Source organism: Agrilus planipennis, unplaced genomic scaffold (assembly GCF_000699045.2).
Source record: "Agrilus planipennis isolate EAB-ADULT unplaced genomic scaffold, Apla_2.0 scaffold53, whole genome shotgun sequence".
Lineage (NCBI taxonomy): Eukaryota > Metazoa > Arthropoda > Insecta > Coleoptera > Buprestidae > Agrilus > Agrilus planipennis.
In genome coordinates, this window is record NW_020438880.1 from 845,438 (window position 1) to 860,138 (window position 14,701).

Below are 14,701 nucleotides of genomic sequence, written 5' to 3' on the forward strand. Positions count from 1 at the left end.
ATGAGATCCAAAAAGATCGAAATCGCGATCCGCGTCTGGCAGTTTCGACAGAATACAGACCACTTCGAATTATTTTATTCGATTAAGCTAACGTGCCTATCACGTTGAGGTTGGCTACGCCGGGATTCGTTTTCAGCAAGTAGATATCCACACAAGTGGACCTTGTTGAAAAATACGTAATCCTAAAATGTAGCATCGTGCTACAGATGGCGTTCACTGTGCCGTTTGTAGTATTTTCTAAACAATAGATGGTAGTAATTATTAAATTTATCATTAAATTGAAGTTGGTGTGTGTTATCATTTATGTTATTGTGTTGTAATGTACGGATTATTTACATTCCAAGAGTAGTAATTAGCATCCGATGATATATTAGAAATTTGACAATGTACGCAATTTAGCTGAAGTAGTGATAAGAACGCCAATAGCTGATCATTAGTAATAGAAGGTGAACCAATAATATACAATAATAATACGTTTTATCAAAAGCATGGTTGTTATTGAAAATAAACACCTTTAGAAAACACTTAACAATTTATTTTGATAGTTGGAGTTAACGGTTAAACTCCTGTGTAGTACTGCTTTTAGTTGGAAAAGGTCTGTTTATAAGTAATTTAGAAGAAAATTGTCTCTACACTATCCTAATTACAACTAAAAATTGTTTTTAACACTATACTACTAATATTTATACAAACTAAAACACAACAAAACCTGATAAAACACAAATAATCACAAAAACGTATAACAGCAGAAAAAGACGGCAAACAATACTTCACGATACCAGACGTTACTTAACGGACACAATCAGTTAGAAACTTCTTGATCATTCTGCACAAAAAGTACTACAAATTGCTAAATTTTACCGTTGTTGCCAAACCATCAAAAACTAAGCACTACTTATACTTAAGTTGCAGGTAGGCAATGTACGGTGCAAACGAATTGGAAGTTACGAAAACAAAACTTTTGGGTGTTTCATTTCCACCAGTTAGTAATGCTGGTGGGCAGGCAATCCCTCCGGACTATGTCGGAAGGTAGGGGGGAAGACCCCCTTCAGCCTTTTTTCAGGAATCGTGAGAATGGGTGGGTGGTGGTTCCGGCGAGAAAGATGAGACGGACGAAATGAAGACAGAAGAGAATGAAAGATTATCTGTGGAATATTATTGCCCCAGCATTTGCCTAAGTCAGTGTTTCCCAACCTTTTTTTCCTCGCGAACCAAAAGAAAGGTCCGAAAAAATTTGACGAACCCCCTATGACAAGTAAAAAGAAGCAATAAAATTTGATAGAATGTATATTTTTCATATTGCAGAATAATTGACTGTATTAATTAATAAAAATAAGCTATAATAATAATTAAATTAATAATTATTAAATCATTTACACGAGAACTTGACAGTCACAGTATCACTATCACTCAAGCTTTACAAGTGCTAAGCCTATGTATGAACGTCGATTAATACAACACTACTCTACCAATTCCCGGTTGTGAACAAGTATCTAATTCTAAAATCTATTGTAAACTGTCTTAATTTGATATTTATTTCCAATTGTATTGTAAAAAAATATTACATAGAAGGGAAAACTGCTGCAATGATTTTAAATATAAAGCAGAACATGATACTAATCACATTGATAAAATGTTTTAAATATAAATAAATGTTTGTAATAAAAAGAGAATAGTATTTGATTACTTGAATAAGAGGAATACATTTTAATGTATAAAATTGTTGATATATTTTGATATTGATGAAGTAATTTTGAAAAACAAATAAGTAAAAAAGAAATGAAAATATTGAAATTTATTATAGATTTCTTAACAAACAGGAATTTTTTTGGCATTTTAAAAAATCCCCCATTACAATATTATTTTCGCGAACCCCCTCTGAAAACACTGCGAACCCCCAGGGGTTCGCGAACCACCGGTTGGGAATCACTGGCCTAAGTGATCCAAGGAAAGGTAAATCAACTATAGTAAACCATTCTTTCATACATATTTTCTGTATAAAATAGTTTCGATGTTTTTTTAATTCTTTTTAATAAAAATGAAGTTATTATTATGTATCAGTCTTCCTCATCTATATTTTTCGAGAGAAATTAGCAAAATTGACCAGGCGTAACGACATTTTTCATTCAATTATCTACAGAAGTGCACACTAAACGGTAATAGGAACGTAAAAATGTAATGAAAAAGAAATTACAGCGCTTCAGGATAAATTTGGTTTATTTGCAACAAATTTGTAAATACAATATGTATTTTCATTAATTAACTCATGGATCTGTAATAAACTGCTTAAATATCTTCAAATAATAGAAGAATGTTATTTATTAAGTGCGTTGGTTTTTAAATGCTGATGTTCGTAGAGCACACTGAAAAAATAATGAGGGGTCACCTTTAGTGAGTTAAGGGAAAAATTATTTTTATACGTGAAGTTCATCGGTTTTGCTATATTTACTACAGATTCTCAGCGTTTTTCTTGTAGAAACTAAATTTTATTTTGTGAATAACTAGCAGAGTTTCAACGGCATTGTCACGTTACCTTTATCGGTGTATTTTATTCGCATTATATTTTTTTTAATAACCCTATCTCATACTACCCAACAACGTCAGCCTCATCGTTTTTGAAGTGTACCTCTCATTTTGTTTAGTGTCGGGTCATTAGGCTTATGACTCGTGTATAAACGTATTTAGGAGCATCAATTCCATAAACGTAATCCAAATGATTCCATTCAGGATCTGGGTTCAAGAATTTCCCTTTAATGTTGGGTAATAATTTTTCTAATTTTAAAACGTCAGTTACGGCCGACATCCAATCATTTGTACTGTAGAAAATGTATACGGGGGTTGTGACCTTTTCAAGATCATAATTCGGGGGCTTAAATGAACCATATGCTGCTTTGTTTTTAAGTAAACCATTATCATATCTACGAAAACGACCTGTAACAAAAGAAAAGTTTACTGCTTACATCGATAAGCACAATTGTATTTAGGGTAAGGTCGCCTTAGTTGTCGTACCAGTTCAAGGAAAATAGCTATAATTTCTGTTGTAATATAAATAAAAGAAAAATATTTACAATCATAAAATCTTCTTTTATTAACGAATCAAAAAACATTGATAGCCATTTAAAAATCTTAAAAAAAAATGTTTTTCAAAGGTTTTACAAAAGCCTTCCTTCGGTACGACTTAGGCAACTGGTTGCCTTAATCGTACCACCCATGGCCTAAGTCGTACTTAGACTACTCTTATATTTTTCCAACTAGAAGTGTTAGGACAATTAAAAAACTGCGTAGACTTATATGCTACGAGATCAATTTCAGTCTTCCTTCTTATTATAATAATAAAAACACGTTAATGTTATTCCGTAATAATAAGTAGGCTATTACGAAATAAACCTATCATTTTTTAAACACATATATCACAAATATAATTTTTTATGTTCATTTCGACATCTGCACATAAGTCATGTACCCATCCTTTGCATTTAATACATTCGGTCATGTTTTCTTTACGATCTTCGTTGCATAATTTGCACAACCAATTTTCTTTAGCGTTTACTTTTTTATCCTTGTTAGATTTCCTGTCTATCTTTCTTTTTTTATTAGTTCCTTGTGTTCCTTTTTCTTTTTTAATGTTTTTCAAATTTAATATAGGTCTCTTCAGTTTCTTTGTCTCCGTAACACCTAAGTCGTACCAGTACGATTTAGGAAGTTTATGCAGGTACGAGTTAGGCAGCGGAGTGTACAAAGTTATAAATCAAAATTAATAACATAACCTAGAAATCGTTTACCGTTTGACCTAGCTCATGTCAACAAGAAAACACTACAAAAACAGACATAAATCAAAAAAATATCGATTTCATCATAATCTTCTCTGAAATGGCTTACGACTGACGTAAAAATATTAGTGAAAACTGTGCAAAAAACTTAATTTTTCATTATTTTTCGAGCGTGAAATCCGGCAAGCCGCCGCTTATTGTTGTTTATCCGTGCGACTGAGCAGTTCCATATTGTACCGCTAGATGTCACCTTTACATGGACGGGTGCGCAGATATCAACGTGGTACGACTTAAGAGGTGGTACGACTAAAGGTACTTTACCCTACATTTAATTACAAATTACGTTTATGAAAACTATAGCTTTTAGACGTAAAAATAATGGTAGACTTTTACCTGAATTAACTTCTTGACCGTAATGAACTAATTGTCTTGTAGATGATCCAGCGGGCGTATGAGCTACCAATATTGGCAATAAAGTTGCATTCATCTGATTACGGCTAAAGCCACAAAGGGCAAAAAGGGAATCGCTGCACAAAAACTGAGTTATTGCATCATCAGCGCAAAATTTGCTGGCAAAATTACGCAATAATGCACTAGTGGGCAAAATTTCGTAAGCTCCAATAAGGTGCAGGAAATTCTTATCAAATAAAAAGTAACATTGATTAATTCGTTTTACCTTTGTCAGAAACTGACTTACTTGTAAAGGGAGGTCAATTGCAGCGGCCATGCGAACCATGGGGCTGACCAAATGGTTCATATAAACAACGGGTGATAAGCTGAAATGAGCGCGAATCTTGGCGTTGTACTCAGGTCTCGAAGAAGTCATCACATAAAACGAAGTTGTTCCTTGGGAATGTCCTATATGGAATATTTTGTCTTGTTTCGTTTCTTCCAAAACATAGTCAATCATAGCAGGAAGATCGTAATAACCGATTTCGTGCCAGCTAAAATTCCAAAAGGCTTCCTTATCTTCTTTGATATCTAGATTTACATGCTTTCGACAATTTGTATTGCCTCTAGCATTTCCTAACCAAACGTCGTATCCTTTGTCTGCCAATAAATATGCTAAAACGAAAAGGATATTATTTTAACAAATTTGCTGCAGCTTAAAAAATCATTTACCGAGTCCTTTGTCAACTCCGGAAATAATCCAATCTGCTGATGAAGACAATAATCCATGCATGACAAAAACTGCTGGTCTGTTTTCTGATGGGCCACTTCTTCCATAAGGAATTCTGTGCAAAGTCAAAATGTAGCCATCTTCTGTTGTAACGGAATGTGTTTCAACAGGGAAACCTCTTGCTTGCACCATTTCCTCCTGTTTTAACGACAAATAATATTTTTGTAAACTTTATTTGAACCAATAGACAAATTAGTAATTACTTACAAAGGTACGATTGACATCAGCCCATTCTGCACCTGGTGGAGCTACATCTTCTATTTTTTCCTTTCTATCCCTTACCATTGAAGGATAACTGTCGTGTACCCATGAAAAGTCAGTGAAATCTACGTTGTCTTTATATGTGTCACCACCGTAGCAATGTCTTATGAAGAAAACAACGAAAATAGCGATCATTGGAAAGGCCATCTCGAATGTCGAAATTAAAAATGTAGTCCCTCATTATATACCTTAGCCGTTTCAGTGGTTTATTATCTATCAGATTTACTTGTTGGAAGTAGCAAGCAGGTGTCCTAATATTTTTTTTTTTTATATTTTCAAGAAATTGTTGTTTGCGTCGCATACGCATGACGTAATGTAATTATATTTATATCAAAGTAATCAGATATGAAAATATAACAACAATTTAGATAGGTAAATTTAACTTTAGTAAACGGCGCGACACCGAAGATAATTTCTAGCAGTATCTTAAAGACATGATGTTTGTACGATTACTTAATGTATGTGTATGAAATGCTATTTTGAAAATTATTAGCCCAATTCTATAACTAATTTCACTCTTAGAATGTTACTCTATCAAGTCAAGTGGGAAAGAAATGATACCATTAGTTTCTATCATAACTTAAGACAAGATATACAACGTAAATATTGCAGTTATAGAAAAGTAGGACTTCATACATCTGTTTAACTAAGAGAGTAATTTAACATTTAGTAGATGTCATTGCTTAAAAAAAGTATTTATACGAAACATTAACCAATACTTCTGCTATCATTCAATAGCATTTATTTTATCTGCGAGCGTTATCAGTAAATATTTATTTAACATGCAGACACCTCTTAAATTAATGTGTGGGTTTAGGGATTACCCACTCTTTGAGTTAAACTGCATAGAATATTACCTTATATTGTTGCTGTTATTGTACTATCGATTAATATTATTTATATATCATTTTTGATTGCAACGAATACGTATGTAAATGAGTATGTTCGCACAAACACGTCTTAATTAAATATAAAGTATAGATATATTATTTATCTGATTTGCAGTCTCCATCCTCAATTTTGTCGAGTGCTATTTCTTTAATGTTTCCGAATAAGAAAGATCTAAATAAACAATGTTTTAATTTACGCAAAGTGTAAGATTCAAGTTCAGTGTTGTGTTTTGAGAGCTTTTTAATTTAAACCGTATTTTATCTTATCATATAACTTTTAATGATTGACAAGCAAAACAATTCACTAATATGAAAAACATTTCGTTCTACAATTTCTTATTTACATGAAAATTTTATTATGATTGTACCAATAAACAATGAATATTACTTGAAACGAGATAAAACAAGAAAATCGATAATCATTATCTGAGCAACTTTAACTTTGAATCTCTTGTCCTTTGGTCTGATTGGATGTTGAAAGTAGATATTATCTTAATACTAATGATGCAATTCGTAAAGACTTTCTATTGATACATTCTGCAGACAAAAATAGCATTCCTCGTATGCATTTCATTTTCCCTCAACTTTTTGGAAATTTTGAGCAATTTCTGCGAATTTTGTAGTGTAATTTTGTTTGTTTAAATGAGTCTTATACTGGTACCAAAAAAGTTACTTTTATGCTCGAGATTTGTTTGGAAAATTTGAAAATTTGAAAACAATTTTTAACGGCTCTATTGGCGTGAAACATAAGCAATAGCACTGTGAAAAACAAAACTTTCGAAGCGATTGAGATGTGGTGTTTTACGAGGATGTTAAAAAAGCCGTGAATAGGAAAGGTTTGGTTAGGTGGACATATTACCCCCCTCGAAGAGGTACCAGACCTTCAAGCAGATAGGGGTCAACAATGTTCCTTTTCTCACAGAATTGAACAAATCAGTCGTTGCACATCGGGGGAAAAGAAACAACCAACGGCGATGGCTCAGAGGACCGTGGAATGTCAAGTAAGCGGCCGGCGGGGTTCTACTGCCTGAGATACCCACACCGCGCGTGGTTCAACCCCGCCTTAAAGTTGTAGGGGTACCGGCCCCTAAAGTTGGAAAAAATTGATACCAGGTTAAATGAATCTAGCCGTGGTAGGGAAGGGTGGCCGGGCCTGCCACTCCAATCGAAACCGTCGTGAGGTGAGGCCTGGATCTACGAGGACCGGAACAGTGATAGTGACCACTTTCTTGGTGGTGAACTGGGCCGAGGTGGTATTGGGTGGAACTGGCCGAGTGCAAGGTGATAAGGGTAGTGAGGAGACGAATGACTCAAAAACTGAAGGTAGGAAAGTGTAGGAGCACCAAAACTAAAAGGACACCTAAATCGAGATCTCTATCGGAGGGAGACACTGACCTGCGGGAGATACCACGAAGAGGCATCTTCGCGAAAATCATCGAGGATACGACGAAGAATGTGGTGATAACATTGGAGGATTTGGAAATGTCAACTATCACAGGTAAGGAGGACCGCTGGACTGTATCATATAAGAAGAAAAGAAGGCGGGGATTCCCAGAATCAATAGACTCATTGGATGTAACACCCAAACGTAAGGAGAATCCCATAACTGAAAAATTACCTAGCTATATTAATGCTGTAATCAAGAAAGTCAATAAGCTCATGAAAATATTTTAACTAACGTTAAACAGGGTATAAGGTATGCCTCCCATGGATTAGAGCTTCTGTGTAGGAAACCCCAAACGGAGAGAATTATAAAACGGTAGAAGGAGAGTAGGTGGAAAAAGAGAGAAGCAATAAAGAAGAAGTGTGCAACCCAGACAGAGGCGGACACCAACACAGAAGTGACGTCTCAGGGAACAGAGTTGGGCGAAGAAGATATCGTCACCGCAATATGTGTCGAGAAGATCGAGTCAGTTCTCCAAAATCCGTGAAGAACGTATGAGGACTTCATGGAGATAAAAGATGAAGAAGACTGATAGCAGAACTGCTTCAAAACCTCCAAGCTGATCGACAGACTCGAAATAAGTATTGAGGATACCACAAATACCCTGATAATACTGAACACGAGTTGATTAGACCGGGAAAGCTGCCTACACACGCAATGGAGAAATAAGGAGGACGCTACGGGCCAAGCCAAACAAAGCTACAGTGGCGTATGCAATTCGTTCAAACAAAATCTTCCTTCCAGGATTCCGCATAAGTAGGAGAAGAAAAAACCAACTCATCTAGTTGAGCATAGAGTCGCGGTGCCCTGCGATGGGGAGGCACTGCATGAGAAGCTGAAGTATGCTTGGGGGGTAATGACCAGAAGACACGACACCCAGTTCCAGTTGGAAACTATAGGTTTTCCCAATGGAACAGTGATCAGATGAATTTTGGAATTCGTCGGTAGAGGAGGTAGTGGAGGTCTATATTAGGAACCCTGTTGGCGAAAAGGAGAGTACAAGGGAGAAATGGGAATTCTGAAAAAAGAGAGCCCCGCGAACGACGTTTATAATTAGCGAAAAGACCTTCAGAAAAGACGCTACCTATGCTAGTGTCCTCTGAAGAGTAAGAATTGAGATTGACATGACAAACGTTGAAGCCGAGGAGCCAAAGCCATTAGAATCTCCAAACCGGTAAGAGGTGATGTAATGATTCCGATAATGGACATGAAGAAGGGGGTTCGATCTGATGAGGGAAGTAGGGTGTGTCTTAGGCTACCCCAAAGTTATTACGAAAACATCGCCAAAAAGGACGTTACTCATAAAGGACGTCGACACGGTCATCACCCCGGAGTAGATGGACCAGGCATTGGAGAGGACTCTCTTTACAGAGAAGGCCGAGAAATGGACGCTTCAAGGTACGTCAACTGAGTTGGGCAGCAGAGATAAACCACGAATATTTACGCTTGTTATTGACAAGCAGAGGGGTCTGGAGCTTCTCCAAAAAAAAGTGTATGAGAATAGGATGGAAGTCCTTAGTACAATTCCGGCCTTTTCTCATATAAAGGGGGATTGATAGCAGGTAATTTTAGTTTTAGGCATCGGAAGGGTCGCTTTGAATACTACGTTTCGATACTCAACCGACTGCTTATACTACACATTTGGCTATCGCGTGATGTTGCTAGCCTCGGATATTAGTATGGAATTAGCCTTAATAGGCTAACATTTTAAAAAATGGATAAGTATACATCTGAAGCACACCTGTTTCATTTCACTAAGATCCACTACTGCCTGATTATATATTGACTGTTCTCCGTCGCTCCGCCCGTCGAGTATCTGTTTGACTGTTGCCTGTTTATACAATTATCAAATTTTCCTGATTATTTTCTGATTTTTCTGGAAATAGAAACAGAAAACATTAGTTTAATGCGGTTGTTGATGATCAACGAAGCTACGGGTAAAATCAAGTTCGTAGATAAATATTACTGTAACCTAATTACTATAATATAATTTTTATGGGCAGTTTTTGCAGATACGAGATAATTCTTTTACTGATGAACGAAGCACACAGGTGAACTATTTTTTGATAAAAATTTGTACTTGTTTTTTCCTTTTTAGTAAGTATATTATTATATTTTATTGTTAAATAGAAGTTTTTTCTTAACATTTTTTTGTTATGTAATTTTATTAACTTCCTAGTGGGAAGTTATAGTAAGTTTTATTTATCTCCCCGTTTCAAGGTCACTAGAGTCGAATGCTCCAGTTTTTAAGTGGATGTCTGTATGTGTGTATGTACGTATCTGCGTATCCGGAATAATTTTTTGTCTTGATTATACAAGAACGAAAACTGATATCGATGTGAGACCAATTGTATTCGACGCATAACCACGCAACTTAAAACTGATAAAGAAAACTAAAAAAAAAACAAATTAGCTGATTTTTGCAATTTATAAATTGTTCTATTTATTAATGTAGTATTCGAATATTTTATAGTATTATTATACTTTACTTTTTCGTGTCCGGACCATATTATGTATATATTCATATAGCATTAAAGTTCTTTAGCCCACTACCGGACTATTCCATGCTAAAAACATTTGTATAAAAAATAATGTTGTAACGACTCCGAGCCTTGTGTCCGCTTAATGTCGTGGTTCGTCCGATTCCGATGTATTGGTATTTTTAATCTTTTTACTAGAAAGGATCTCCGAGGTCGCATCCAGACTACCCTTTTAATATTGCAATATTCACCTAAATCTGCGAATCTATCCCACATCCTCACCTAAAAATACTTTTTGTTAGTGTTCTAGAAGATCATATCTAAACGTTCCAAAAACTTAAAACCACAAGAGGACACAATTCGTGAACATACTAAAAAAAAATCCTATCGAAGGGACTTAATTTCGCGGTAACCTCTAAGAAACTTCTTTAAAACAGCATTACCGAACAATGAGTTTACATTCCGCATCAACCCATCTAGGCATAAACCTTAAAACGGTCTTCGGTGGCTATCCGAGGCATTAACTGAATGTTAAACGGTGAAAAATTCTGGGCAACAGTGTCCGTCCGTTTGGACAAATTTTTCCCCAAGTACAAGTCAAAAGTAGTCGCCCAATGCCACTTTTGTACAAAATTATTTCACACGGCCAAGTACAGCCATGTTTCCTGGGTCTGCTCCTTTTGTGGTCGTAACCATGTCACCACCGAATGCAAGGGAAAAGACAGAAAGGACGCTACCCCCTCCTGTGCTAACTGCAAAGAGAACCACCTCGCCACAAATCGTGGCTGTCCCAAGCTTCTAAACAAAACCGCATCCCCCAAAAGACTTTCCTTCACTCCCACTGCACCAAGAAGTGTTTAGACAATCCTCTATTCTTCAGACATCTCTGTAACGACACTCTGTAACAGAAACTTCAAGTGATCGTTTACACTTTGGTAGTCACCGCCCTTCAAATATCCACCCGTGTATAATACAGCCCACCTAAATAATCTTCGAGCGGTTACCTGGAATGTTCAATGTATTAGAGGTAAATTGACTGAATTTGAACAATTCCTCGAGGAACTTTCAATCGGTGTTACCTGCCTCACCTAAACACGCCTTTCTCATAAACTTTTCTTCTCAAACATCACATTCTGTGGAAGGGACTGTTGAAACCTTGGGGGGGGGGGGGGCGACGTAGACATCTTCCTTAGAAAACCCTTAGAAAATAGGCCTATCTCTTTGGCCACAGACTTCGTAGAAGCAGTTGGCATTCAAGTGTTACTAACATCTGGCCCCCTCAGAATCATTTCCCTATATTCCCACCACCTGAACAAAATCTTTCTGACATCCCCTACCTCCTCCCCCCGAACGTCTCGACCGTAGTCGCAGACGATCTCAAACCAACAGAAAAGTTTTCGACTTTAGCCTCACAGTTAAAACGCTTCCAGGTACTACGTACTTTCCTGCCTCCCACAATCCTGACATTTTTGACATTACGTCTCAAAAATCCCACTCTTTCCGCCGATCTCACCGTTCTCGACGCTCTATCCTCCGACCACCTTCTAGCCTTACCCTGCTTTCACACAGACGGTTTTCTAACGGCAACCGTGCCGTGCCGTAATTTCATTTTGCTTTGCGTTCACACTGCACACGGTTTTTCACGGTTTAGTTTTGTTTTGATACATGACCAAAATGGACGAAAGAAAAAAACGCATGTTGTTACTAATGATATGGCATAATCGCAGAAAAACACAAAAACAAAGAAGATTTTGGATTCATCCACTACTTGAAAACAGACAATTGATGGGTGAACTTGTAACATTATTTCATGAGCTACGAGAGGATAGCTCCAAATTTTTTAATTATTTTCGAATGTCCATTAGGAGTTTCGATGAATTATGCGTAAAATTGCAAGATGATTTAAAAATTAGTAATAGTCATCAAAATTAATTGACAATGATTACGCTTTATTTAATATCAAGAGGGAAATAAAAAAAAATTGAGTATCAATCAGAAAACAATCTATCAGAAATAGAAAAAGGTTTTCCTTTCTGTTATGTAACGCTTTGATACCAAAAGAAATCAAATTATTAAAGTTTTCACTGTCTAGCTTATAAGAGATAAAAGAAGATTGTAATATATATCTGTACAAAACCTTGTTTCTTCAAAAATATCCGAGAAAATTTAAATGCTCATATTCAATATATCCTTTGTATTATCTTCCCCAATGATATATTATTAAGAAAGGAGGTAAATTTTTCTTAATTATATAATCTCTACCGATGCTTGGAGTAAGATTTTTACCTTGATAAAGACACTGTTCCAAATATTTTCACAGAGAATAATAATAATAATAGAAAGACAGATACAAAAGAATTCGAGTAGAAATATTTACAAAAGGGTGTAATATAATGTTTAGTCAAATATATGTTTTAAATTAAATATAGCGGTGTTATTATCCGCCACACTATATAATTTCTTCTGTTAACTGCACAATTCAGAGAGAAAAACGATCCTGAAAACAATTTTTGCCGTGTGAACACACGGCACGTGTGAATACTTCTATACACTTGCTTGTCTCACTGTTGCCGTGCACGGCCACGGCGCCGTGCCGTTGCAGTCCCCATGCCGTGCTGCGACGGCAGCCGTGCACGGCTACGGCAGCAAACCGTGCTGTGTGAACGCTTGCATATAAACCTATGTATTACTATTATACACGGCACGGTTGCCGTGCACGGCCACGGCAGAAAACCGTCTGTGTGAAAGCAGGCTTAATCGAAGTCGGCCACCCAAACCTCAACCCCCAAACCTAACAACACTTTCAAAACAACTTCCTTGAAGGGCACAATAGTGGAACTCGGCGAAGCTATTAATCTCCTATCAAACGAGAATATCAGCGCCACCGATTTCTTCACGACCTCCAGCCTCTCTTCTTTCCCAGAAACAACCTCTCCCGCAGACATTTTTGCCCTCTTTAAGAGGAAAAACAAAACCACGTGATCCCGCACACCGTGCTGAGCTGAAGCCGACCAATGAGAACTCGCTTCACCGAAACTTTACAGATATGAAGAGCAAAATGCCGAAATATGCTAAATCCGATTGGTGATACATTCTTGTATATCCTGTACTTTATATCCCTAGTACTCCTTTGGTCCTGACCTATCTGATTTCCTAGATACCTAAAATCGGCCACTTCTTCTATTTTTTCGTCTCCTATCTTTATATTCGCTCTTTCCCTACTTTTCCTTCCCTTGCATACCAGTATTTTCGTTTTACTTTTATTTATTTTTATACAATACTGTTTTTGGTCAATACCGCTTCCATTTTATTTAAAGCTCTATCTAACTCCTCTTTGCTAGATGTAAATACTGTTATATATCATCTGAAAATCTAAGCATACTAATCTATTGCCCCTGTATATCTATCCCTACAGTTGTACTGTCTTTAATGATGTTGATCGCGTCTTCGATGTGTAGATTAAAAAGTAGCGGTGACAGTATGCATCCTTGTCTGACTCCCTTCCCAACATATACTTTACTACCTTGCTGCGTAAGTTTTACAACCACGCAATTTCATCTTTGGTAAAATAGTAAAAGAAATGGTCTGATTCTAAATTTTGTTATCCACAGTCTAAGATGTTAGAAAACATGTAAAATACATATGACGAGAGATGCACTGAAGAGGAGATACTATGCAAATAATAAAGAAAACTTGTTTTTCACTAATTGTAAAATTAATAAATGTTAATAAATCTCAGATTGTGGATAATGAAATTCAGAGTCAGTGGCTTTTTTTATGTTTTACCAAAAATCAAACTGCGTCTTAACGAAATGTGAATTTTAAACGGAAAAAGAGCCTCGTTGATTAGGAAAGCTACTAGGCAAGATAGGTTATAGGTTGAACTGGATAGTTTGTTAGATATCAGTGTGTTTATTTTGTTTATTATTCTTAAGTAGGTACTTATATTATTTATCAGCTTCGCAGTCTCTAATTTCAACATTATCATGTGTTACTATTTAAATTTTTTATTCAAGAAAATACTTTACGAATTTATAAAAGTTTGAATTTACTCAAGTATCAGACAAAACTTCATTACATTTTGTATTGCTTTGAAAGTTTATCATCAAATACATTCCATCATATTGATTGATAGTAGCAATTGAAAGTTCATTGGGCACTCCTTGAAAGATATAATTGAAGAGATAAATAATTGAAACACTTGTTTTTTTTTACAAAATGTATTAGAAACGCTCTCAGGTTTGTCGGTTGTTACATAATCTTCAAAGAGTCTTCAACAAAAAGAAATCGTTTATTTGTAGTATTTATTATCTATTGTAAATGGAGAATAGATTCCAAATTAAGTTTTTTTATAAATTAATGTGATAACGATAACTAATATTCTTGTTTATTTATTTCAATTAAAACGAGCGCCAATACCTCTATAATGCTTTACGTCAGAGCCGGGTAAACTCGGCTCTTTTGACTCCTGAGTGCTCCTCAAGGTTAACCAAGTAGCTCCTCATTGATCCTGCGAGTGCGAGTGAGATGATTCTTTCCTTTTCTTATCCCTTCCATTTCGTAGATGAGTCCCCTCTTCCATAGTCAAACCCAATAGTTTTGCGAACGTAGTAACGAAAATTTTCGTAGGTATTATTTAAGTTGCGAGAGTGTCTTCGCTCGTCTACGGGATGAAG

The 14,701-nt window shown here is 36.1% G+C and overlaps 1 protein-coding gene across 1 annotated transcript; it reads right to left on the reverse strand.

Moving 5' to 3' along the window:
* Positions 1–2,199: 2,199 nt before the first annotated feature.
* On the reverse strand, positions 2,200–5,382 carry LOC108733095 (lipase 3-like). Its single transcript, XM_025981511.1, has 5 exons — positions 5,158–5,382; positions 4,893–5,088; positions 4,468–4,835; positions 4,164–4,407; positions 2,200–2,931 (listed from the first exon to the last, which is right to left on the reverse strand). Exons 1-5 carry the CDS (start codon positions 5,356–5,358, stop codon positions 2,639–2,641), a joined length of 1,302 nt encoding a protein of 433 aa, XP_025837296.1. The 5' UTR covers positions 5,359–5,382; the 3' UTR covers positions 2,200–2,638.
* Between the last annotated feature and the right edge of the window lie 9,319 nt (positions 5,383–14,701).

Bases quoted from the DNA above. Each gene is read 5' to 3' on its own strand.
- LOC108733095 (XM_025981511.1), bottom strand. From the start codon at position 5,358: ATGGCCTTTCCAATGATCGCTATTTTCGTTGTTTTCTTCATAAGACAT. The intron at 4,836-4,892 runs GTAAATGATTTT...TTTTCGTTTTAG, and splicing joins CGGAGTTGACAAAGGACTCG to CATATTTATTGGCAGACAAA. The intron at 2,932-4,163 runs GTAAAAGTCTAC...CTTTTGTTACAG, and splicing joins CGGTCAAGAAGTTAATTCAG to GTCGTTTTCGTAGATATGAT.